Here is a 10,703-nt window from a genome sequence, read left to right as displayed (position 1 = left end):
TTGAACTTCTTACCTTTAGTAGCTTCATGAGACCTTCTAACTGGACCATTAGCTCTCTCCGGCTCTCCTGGAGAGCAGACATTCTCTGTTCCAGCTCATCCTTGCGCTGTCTAAGAAAGAAGCAGTTGTCATCAGAACAGCATTCAACCCACTGAGCTGATCACATTTCTTAGTCTTGTGGCAATAGTGGACGACCAGGAAAAGGGCATCTCTGGAACTCGGACATGGTTTCCAAGCAGGAAAATGTTGTCAAATGAACATGAGGTGTACATTTGTTTGTTAGAAGTCATACTAAAATAGAATTAGAATCCTATGTGATATTGTACCCAATACGGTTATTGCAAATCAACCATTTGATGAAATCTTTTCTGAATGCTTACTATGTTCTGGGCCCTGTGCCCTGCCATTGTCTCTCCCTGAGATGACAAACAAAAACCAAATTGTCACTGAAAAGGGTCAATCCCATAGATCCTCCAAATGCAGGGACCCTTTTGTAAATCTCAAAGGAAATACCAATACTTTAGTATTTGGAAATTGGATTTTAAAAGTTAATTTTTCATTTCTTCCATCCTTTGTATGCAATGTCATGTCTTTCAGAGGTGAAATATTCATAGCACAGAGTTTTTATAGTCAATTTAAGTTTTCTGCTTTGGGTTTGACTTTATACAAAACAAAGTCAGAATAAAGGAGTTCCTACACAATTGTTCTAACTGCAAATAACCTATAAGGTTCATGTTTGTTTAATTTTGTTTGTTTTGCAGAACTTCTATTAAGCTGTCAGCAAGAATGGAACCGCAAAGGACAATCTCTACTCTATCATTTATATTGACACTGAGAGTACCAAAAATACCTTTGAAAGAGAAAAGAAATGAAGCAGTATGGGGAAGAATATTAATGGTTTATGTTTCTGACATCTATGTAGCTTTTCAAGTCAATTTCAAATCTATCATTTCATGATCATTAGTGAATAATGCACACAGTTTTTTCCCCTTGCCCCAAAGGTTTCTGTCTGGGTTGGAGATATTGGAACTTATATTTTAAAAATGTGTGGATGCTTTAACCATAGGTTAATGTATGAATGGATATGCCCAGTCTCAATGAGCAAAAGCACAATATTTAGTGGAGCTCGAGCAGAGACTCTGAAATGAAAACCTGACAATATAAAAATGTCACGCTGACATAGGTCAATGACCCTTCCTCAGCTGTTCCATCCCCTCGGCCACTCCTAATCCCCATTCCCTATGTATCCATCTTTCATACTTTGACTGAAACAATCCTGCTTCAAGGTAGACTTTTCTGATCGCAGTGAAGGGCAGGTATGATCACAGTGTCTCTGTTTAAAAACAAGACTCCTTGTAGCACTAATCTCAGTTTATCATAATCTTCTTACTTGTGCAGTTACTGGATTTCTGTCATTTTCCTACCAGACCACATATTCTGTGAGACCAGGACAGTATCTTTTTCAAGATACTGGGCATACTGCATTTTGGAAATATTTGCTGAATGAACTAAATGAATAATAAAATGAGGAACGATAAATCTGATAACAGTGTGGAGGGACCAGAGGCCAGCAATCAACTGAGTCCTAACAGCCCAGGAGGAGATAATTAAGACCCAAGAAGAGGAGACGGAATCCACCTGTGCTGCTCACTGTATGGGCTCTTGGGCAAATTATTTAGCTTCTGTGAATCTTCAGTTTCGTATCTATAAAAAGAGTATCATAATAGTGTCCATCTCCTGGCTTTGTTACAGCAATTACCTGGGATAGTGTTTATAGAGCTTAGCGCATAGGAAGTGTCAGATTAGCCCACAGAAATGCCCATCATTTAATCCCACTTGGTTACCAGATCTGGGTTGCAAACCTGGCTCTCAGCTCTTGTGTAGCTAATGTGAAAATGGAAATGTGATTATTTAGAAAGGTCATAGGGCCTTTAAGATAAAAATAAACTATGTGTTCATGAAAAGCAGAGCTCTGCTTCTTTGTCCCCTCACCTGTTCCCCTGCTGAAAGAAATTTCTCCCTTGGGTTCTCAATAAGAGACCCAGGCAAACTGCAATGGACAAAGGAGATCTCTATCAAAGAGCAGCTCCCATGGCAGCTTCATATGGCCACCCCTCTGGGTGAACTAAGGCCAACATAACTGTGCAAGAGGACATTGTTTTAGAGTCTGAAATGTCTAAAGAATAAAGGTTAGAATACTCAAAGGAGCTCTTTAAGAGAGGGATTTCAGGGTATCTGTGAAACTCCTAAATTGTGCAAGTGCTTAGCATGGAATAAGTGGTTTAGAAGTATCTAGAGAAATATCCAAGTAGAAGAAATGTGTAGAATGACAGGCAAGCAAATCCGTTGGGATTTAGTTGTCTCAGGCCTTAGGCCTCTGGCCACAGGTATGGGCCACCAGTTGACGGTGAACACCCCCAAATACTGAAGTTTCTCACAGAGCCAGACTCCTTGGCATAGGTTTGGGCTCAGCTGGGGCTATGGGAGGGCCCACAAGGCAGGGCCAGGAGGGTGTTTGGAATTATCAGTGTATTCCAAGACAGCAACATCAAGGAGGGAAGAAATATCATTTGGAAAATGGCACATCAAGATGCCTTCCCAGAATGCATCATCCAAATGGAACCAAAGCGAAGGAAGGGTCTGATGAAAACATTTATGAAAAATTCCTAGTCATCCATGCCTCCATCAGAGAATGGGACAACCAACAGAAGAGGTATAAAGAACATTTCAGGCAGAAACAAGGTAACTTGACGTGTAGATGAATGATTACTCTATTTCTGAGGTGGTTTATTCAGTTATATTTCTGCGTATGTTAGACTTGCAACTTGCAAGCCCAGAGGGCCTACATAATCCTATTAGACAAAGACTCTTTTGAGCAGCATTTACTTTTATTTGCCTTTGAGAATGATGATATGAAATATCACTTTTTCCTTCTTTCATTGTTCATCCCTTCTGGGAGATGATGTAGTGGGATGTGCAAGGATTTCTAATACATCACCCTAAAGGTGGGACCAGAGATTCTGTCATCTGGAAAGGAAGAATTTCTGATTCTTCCATTAAATTATTTTGTATTGGAAGTATGACATGATCTCTTCACAGCAAGCAGCTCCCACAGCTTGCAGCTTCCATAGATCTCCTTTCTATGACTCACATCTTGGGGGGACCTGCCATCTAGCCAGGTGCACAGGCCTGGGGAGAGCGAGCATGGAGTCTCGCTGAGAGCAGGCAGGGCCTGCAGCCTGCAGGGCCCGGATGCTAACATGTCTGAAGAGCAGGGCTGGGATGGAACCCCTAGAAACATCTATGGTAAAACCCACACGTAGCCATACAGAACCTGCTTAATGTAGTTGTATGGAAGAAGTAAACGGCAGCCTAATTCTGACAAGGGTTTCTGAGAAGAGGCCTCTGTACTTCCTAGCAAGAGCATGCCTCAGAGTTCCATATACCTGGAATATACCCTGCTCCCAAACTGGAAGATGGAAAGAATGTCATACTTGCTAACTAAAAGTGCCTCGTGGAATATGACATTTCAACGAGGCAATGGCTTTGAATTTATCCTTGTGTTGTTCGCTGCACAGATAGGTTTGAGCCCGTGCCGTAGTCAAGGCATGGCACTAAGTCAGCCTGACCGGAAGCCCTCAGCACCTGTCCTTTCGCACATGCGCAGGGGGAGGCGCTGTGGTCTTCGACTACTCTGCACCTTTCTGACTCCGAGAAATGCACTGAAATTCAGGGGCAGAACCAGATGACCTTCTAGGGTCCTTTCAGTCTCAAGTGTTTTCTGGTGCCAGACTAGACAACACCAGGTGGTTTAATTCATTTGCAGAGCAAGAAGCTATGAAGTCTGTTTTTTAACATGTAAAGCTATTACAGACCAAGAATCAGAGAAAATCAGGCCCCTTTTCATGGGTTATAGGTGAATTTTTGTGTAAAAGCCTGTGATGTTTATTTAGCTGTTTATGTGTTGTTTTATTGGTCACTTGTGTCATAAATAACACTGTTGTTGAGAGTGCAAATAACGAAGAGTTGAGTTCACCTGTTTTCCATGGAGAGATTTTGTTTCTAAAGAGTGCTGATTCCCCTTCTTTGTGTCCAAGGAAAGAATATAAACACATCTCCTTGAAACCCCCCAAATACCAGCAATTAGGGACATGCTATTAAAAAAGAAAAAGCATGTTATGTCAGCAGCTGTGGTGGCTAAGGACTGTTCTCTGGTTAGACGCCGTTGGAATTTTTGAAGATCCAGTCACTTGCATTCCCCCAGAGGCCCCGGGCTCCCTCTCTTACCTGAGGAGCCGGAGTTCTGCCAGCAGAGTGGGGTTTTGCTGTGCCTTCTCTGGAGTGGGCTGAGAAGCTTGTTCGTGCTCTAGCCGCAGCCTCTGGATCTCCTGTAAGATTTCTCTTGGGAGAGAGGAAGAAGGTAAGAAACTAGGGTCAGTCAACTTCCAGGATATCCAGGATACTAACATCCCAGTGGGGTCACCCCGCGTTTTGGAGCAGAAGTAAGCCTCTGTGAGCACTGGTGTTTCCGAGCTGTGGGCTGTGGTGAGGTGGGCACTGATGGGGAAGGAAGGGCTGAGCTCAGCTCCCGCACGTTCAGACTCTGCACACGTTGCTGGAGCCTTGAAGCTGAGTGTTCTCGCCGGGACCTAATAATCTCTCTAGTAAGTAAAGTAATGCCGTGGTAATGTGTCCAGCTTTGAAAAGTGCACTGCTTCGGAGCAAAAAATGTATCTTCCGATTATTGATGATCACAGTCTGACGCCACAAAGTCCTTGCAGCTACCAAGTAAGAGGTGCTTGGAGGGAAAATAAGGATAAATGGTGTTCATTTCACAAAACTAAATAACCCCATTCTTTCACCAAGAATGAGATCCTCTCACCGGATTCATCTGAGAAGCCCCCGGTTAGGCAAAATTCTTTTTCTTTTTCTTAACATTTTCAGCCTTCCAAATGGATCTCAGTGAGGGTAGCCCTTGAAGGGAAGGGCTTTTAAAAGGATTCGTTGTAATTGAATGTGTGACATAAGAGTGCTATTGGCGTGACCTCTGTCTGGGATGGGATACGTCCGTCTATTATTGATGTTGGAGCCCCGGCTGCCCTGCACCGAGGTGAACATTAGGCTGGCCATAAAGGGTGGGTGACCTATGCAAGGCAAATTATCCCTAAGTGAGTTAGAAGCCATTACGCTAGGTTACAATCACTTATTCTTGGGGGAGGAGTTAGTCTCCCATCCAGCAAAATGCACAAGAGACAGCACCAAGGAATGAAAGGTGAACTTGATGAGCAAGGCCAATGGCTTTCCATCTGAAAGGCTGATTTACAACTGCCTGCTTCATAAACACAGCAGAGTTAAGAAGCTAATTAGCAGTCACTACACCTCTCGTGGGTACAGTGAGAAGACTGAATTGAAATTCAGTGGTTTCTCACCTTCTTCTGTCCTCCTTGGTGTTCCATGGTGGAAACCTTTCTTTAAGAGAAATTTTTTATGGGAATTCAGAATGTCAAATGGTTAAAAGGGAGCTGGTGAAAGAGAGGGCGGGTCCTGAGCTGTAAGCCCTTCCCTCCCCCTCTTCAGGCACCTCCGCAGAGCCTCTGGGTCCAACAGAGCTCAGCCTGAAAATCAGTAAGCTGGGATTTCAAGGATCTCCTCCAGGGCTAACATCCTGATACTCTGCGACTCTCACTAGTTCTCCTTGGTGGTTCCAAGGAGAGAAACACGACTCAGCATTTAGCTGAAGGAAGAGAGAGAGAGAAGCTACTCTGATAAGGAAAATTATGGTAAGATATGTAAGAGCATTAGTACTTAGTTTCTACCCAAGAACGATGCTCTCTTCTTTCATCTTATTTTATTTAAATGCAAATTATTTTATACATGGGTGCTGCTATTATCTGTTTCATGAATAAGGAAATCAAAGCACAGGCCAGTTGATTGACTCATCCACGTTCAATAAAAGATAGGTGGGAGAGGTGATGTGAACTCAAGCTGCTGGGTTCCAAAGCTTGTATATATCTGACTCCCTGTCTTTGGTACTTGCTCTGACTGGTCTGGCCTATGCAGGCTGTGACTTAATGCAATATAATAGAAAGAGTCCTGTCACTCCTAATACCGAACCCAGCTGGCTCCTCCAGATGTGCTAGGAGGAAGCATTACCTCCTAAGGTCATCGATGAAATGTCCACCAGGGTAGTCATCAAGTGAAGTGAGGAACTCTACCCTCCCCTGAAGCTCAGAGATCTGATTAGTGGGTTGTCACCTTGGAGACCACGAGATCCCCAGGGTGAATTCCCATAGTGCAGGAGTGGAACCTAGAGAAGTTTCTGGGACATGGTTCTGGGTTCTTTGGAGGGCATGAGGCTGCTGGTTTAGTGAAATGTGTTCAGAACTGACTAGCTGCTCTTCAGACATGGGGCGGGGAACTCTATGGGCCATGAAAGCACTAAGGGACACAGTGCACTTCTCTTTCTGCCTTCTGTTCTCACTTTCCTTCTTTGTTCTCTCTCTGGTCCTACAACACGCATTCAGAGCGTACAGTGTCTAGAAACATCCTGGAAACGAGCAGGAACAGTGGTAACCCACAACAGCTGGGCCATTATTGTGCTTCTTGCTGATTCTGGAATTCCACATGGAGGCAGATATTCCTGCCTGGGGTATCCCCTTAAAGGAGGTCCTGATTTCTCCTCATGCTGAGTGGAAATAGAGGATTGAAAGGGAAAAGAAGGTGCCTTGGAGAGGTGGGAGAGCAGGTGAACACTGCAACCAAGGTAAGATATTTGTGGGCTTGGGAGTTTTCAGTTTAGTCTTTCTTTCCTTCTAAGAACATAGAAATGTGCCAACCAAGTTTGTAACTTCCTTTATATTTTTGTCCATAGAACTTTTTAAAAAAGATTTTATTTATTTCTTGGACAGAGAGAGCAGAAACAGGGGAAGCGGGAGAGAGAGAGGCAGGCTCCCTGATGAGGAACTGGATCCCAGGACCCTGGGATCCCGACCTGAGCCAAAGGCAGATGCTTAACGGACTGAGCCACCCAGGTGTCCCAACTACAAGCTTTCAGTGAGCACACACTTTGATCCAAAAAGCCAGCGTGTCTAAGCAGCCTTACCTGTTCTTGTTTTCTAGCTCTGCGATCAGCTGCCTCTGCTGCTTGTTTGCATCAATGGTGAAGGAGATGTCCGGAGCACCCCGCTGTTGGGCTGGCTGCTGTAAAACACGTGGTGAACTATTTAACGATGGGAAAGGAAACCGTGTGTGCTCGAGGAGACAGAGATCATGAGGTAGGCAGACAGGAAAGAAAAAAATTATCTCTATCAAAACAAGAAAAGCAAATACATGAAGTTGCCATTCATCTCCTAAAGGACCAGCTTCTCTATGGATCTGGAGGACACCTCTGCAATGAAAAGCAGAACAGCATTCCTTGGACAGCAAATACACAGAACACAGAAAAAATAGTTTTGTAGCTTTCTTTTTTTATATTATTTTTTTACTTTTACTTTTTTTAAAAAAGAGTTTTATTTGTTATTTTTGAGAGAGTGAGAGAGAGAGGGGTGGGGAGGGGCAGAGGGAGAGGGAGAGAGAGAATCTCCAGGTGACTCTGTGCTGAGCACAGAATGCAGAGCCTGATGCAGGGCTCGATTCTCGTGACCCTGAGATCAGGACCTGAGCTGAAATCAAGAGTCGGATGCTTAACCAGCTGAGCCACCCAAGTGCCCCTGCTTCTTAAAGATTTATTTATGTATTTGAGAGAGAAAGAGAGAGAGAATACAGGGCGGGGCAGAGGGAGAGGGAAAGAGAGAATCCTCAAGCAGATTCCCTGCTGAGTGTGGAGCCTGTTGCAGGCTCATGACCCTGAGATCATTACCAGAGCCCAGATCAAGAGTCTGGTGCCCAACTGACTGAACCACCTGGGAGCCCTTATTTTATAGCTTTCTGACTTGAAGTCTTTGGGATCTATTTCACTCTTGCCATTCTGTCCCTATTGTGATGGTTCTCTCAATATGGGTGGGTGTAAAAAATACTCCCCTATTGAGACACTTCTCTAGAACTACTGTTCAGTCACTGTAATGTACAATTAAAAATTACATAGTTTTAAAATCCTAGTTACTAGGACTTTCTTTTCTTCTTCTTTTGGTCAACACACTTTTAGCATTTCTTTATTCATATAGGTAATTTTACATTGATGAATCTATACACCCTTCCCCCACATTCATGCCATTCTATCATTCTTGGTCATGCAGCTGACTTTAAAAACTGGCATATACACAGACATTGATTTTTCCATATATATATACACATATATATCCATGCACATACACACAAATTAATCTTAACAAATTATATATATAGATATATATATACAAATTAACTGCTGACTAAATACAGATATACATAGAAGTATGGTATATGATTATATAGTATTACATATGTATTATTTATATGTGTACTTTTAGTTGCAAAATCAAATTACTGTTTTATTAAATGAGTTCTTTTACACAATATGAACATTTCTTACAATTATAAGAGGATTTTTTACAAGGATGGTCTGACTTTCAGATTTCCAAATAAGAGTCAACTTTTACGTATGTATGTCTGTTTATATATGTATATACATGTAATTACATACTGTATTTAAATATATGTATGTATTTGCGTGTGGATTTAATGAAGGTTTAATTTGTCATTGTTTTATAAAAACAGGGGCAGATTATATATAATTCCCTGCCCCTTGCTTTCCTTACTTTACAGTAGAAATTCCTCAATTGGATTTTAAACAAATTAAAAAGATCACAATTCATCTTTCCACCACAGAATGCCAAGATTTTTAACTTGGCCCTGACTGACTAAGCCTGCAAAGACAAGGAAAAGCTCAGCCTGCTTTTTTTTTTTTTTTAAATATTTTATTTATTTGACAGAGAGAAATCACAACTAGGCAGAGAGGCAGGCAGAGAGAGAGAAGGAAGCAGGCTCCCTGTGGAGCAGAGAGCCTGATGTGGGGCTCGATCCCAGGACCCTGGGATCACGACCTGAGCCGAAGGCAGAGGTTTTAACCCACTGAGCCACCCAGGTGTCCCCTCAGCCTGCTTTTTAATGTCCAAATACACGACTGTGAGAAAGGTTAAGCTTGGTAAAATGTCTAGCTTTTATAAAGCTTTTCTATGATTTTTTAATTAGCATTTATTTTAAAACAAAGAAAAGATCTATGTTGCTAATGAAGACATTTGAGGTCCTAGGTAAATGGCTTCGTGGGTAGCTAAGTCTGGCATGTGGCATCTTTGACCTGTGATCCAGGTTTTCCCTCTGATTTCATTATGTGATTTTTTGTTTCTTTTATCTATTACATACTGATAAAAGTAGAAACTCCTCTGGGGCAGTTGTGAATTGGAGTCATTACTTTGCTCTTTCTGTTAAGTGATCAGAAACGATCCAGAGAAATCAGGGGATGGGCTGGTGCAGAAATATGGTTCTATAACCTCATAGTGGAAGCTACGATTTCTGCTCTTCCAGAACCATAGCTGGAGAGGGACAAAGGGAAGCTGTGGAAGGCTCATGTGTAGGTCCTCAGGCCATCCAGTAACACCTCCTCAGCCCTGCTGTGGTAGCCCTGACCATCAGGATAACAGTGAACATGAATGACAGCCTCTCTCTCAGACTACTTACGGAGGAAGTGGACTCTGCCGCCAGTCTTGCTGCGTACCTGGCGATCAGCCTGTGCTCTTCATCAAGCCGGTTTGAACTCTCAAGCATACTATTGAGAACAGAGCAAGAAGAAGACTGTTAGGCAATGAGAAAGATTGATGTGTTCCTATCATCGCCAGGGGGGTTTGCTATTTCAATTTTTCGGTGCAAAAATTTGAAAGCTCTACAAAACCCTGTTAGGTTAATGATCTCAGACTTGGATTCATGACATGATCTACTATACGGCCAGGAAGTTCCATTAATAAATCCTGTCTTCAGTCGATTCAATGTCTTACTAAGAAAACTCCAAAGAAAAGTGACTTTACTCATCAACATGTTTCATAAAAGATTATTTTCTCTTTAATTTTATTGCCTGTAACATTTTTAATTTATTTATCAGAAAATATGGAAGAAAGACAATCACCCCTCCCCCAGTTGTGGGGTGCCTGAATTGCTCAGTTTCTTAAACATCCAACTCTTGATCTCAGTTCAGGTCTTGACCTCAGAGATGTGAGTTAGAGCCCCACATTGGGTTCTATGCCCAGCATGGAGCCTACGTAACCACAATAACAACAACAACACAATAATTGTGGCCAACTGCAGTGATCACCACCTCCTGGTATTCACAATCCTCTTCCTGGGTATGGGCTGGGCTTACTGGCTAGCTTTTAATGGATAGAATAGAGCAGAAGTAATTCCAAGATTAGGCTATAAAAAGGACCATGGTTTCCATCTTGAGTATGGTTTCTCTCTCTCGAGCTCCTTTGGATTCCTTGCTCTGTGGGAAGCTGGCTGCTTCCCATGTGACAAGGAACTGAAGCTAGCCAATAATAACCTTATAAATGATAGGTTATAATAGGTAGAGCCTTTAGATAAAATAACAGCCCCAGCCAACAGTTTGATGGCAACCTCATGAAAATCCTTGAGCCACAGGCACCTAGCTGGATTCCTGACCCACCGTGGGATAATAAACATTTGTCTTTTAAGCTGCTAAGTTATTGGATAATTTGTCACGTGGCAACAGAAAGTTA

At 42.5% G+C, this 10,703-nt stretch overlaps 1 protein-coding gene across 15 annotated transcripts in view; it reads right to left on the bottom strand.

Annotated features, from left to right (window-relative positions):
- Window positions 1-10,703, bottom strand: part of DTNA (dystrobrevin alpha) — a 137,783-nt gene that overhangs the window by 25,533 nt on the left and 101,547 nt on the right. For 11 of the 15 annotated variants that reach the window (XM_046024777.1, XM_046024782.1, XM_046024779.1 and 8 more), the window contains 4 exons: window positions 9,655-9,742; window positions 7,103-7,200; window positions 4,288-4,401; window positions 14-110 (listed from right to left, as the gene is read on the bottom strand). In XM_046024777.1, coding sequence (XP_045880733.1) covers window positions 14-110; window positions 4,288-4,401; window positions 7,103-7,200; window positions 9,655-9,742 — 397 coding nt within the window. The remainder of the gene's footprint in view (window positions 1-13; window positions 111-4,287; window positions 4,402-7,102; window positions 7,201-9,654; window positions 9,743-10,703) is intronic. The other 4 variants (XM_046024783.1, XM_046024781.1, XM_046024785.1 and 1 more) reach the window with 1 other exon arrangement.

The sequence above is a fragment of the Meles meles genome, chromosome 12, assembly GCF_922984935.1.
Source record: "Meles meles chromosome 12, mMelMel3.1 paternal haplotype, whole genome shotgun sequence".
Taxonomy (NCBI): Eukaryota; Metazoa; Chordata; class Mammalia; order Carnivora; family Mustelidae; genus Meles; species Meles meles.
The sequence above is the reverse complement of the archived record's forward strand: the minus strand, read 5'-3'. Positions and strand labels throughout refer to the sequence as shown.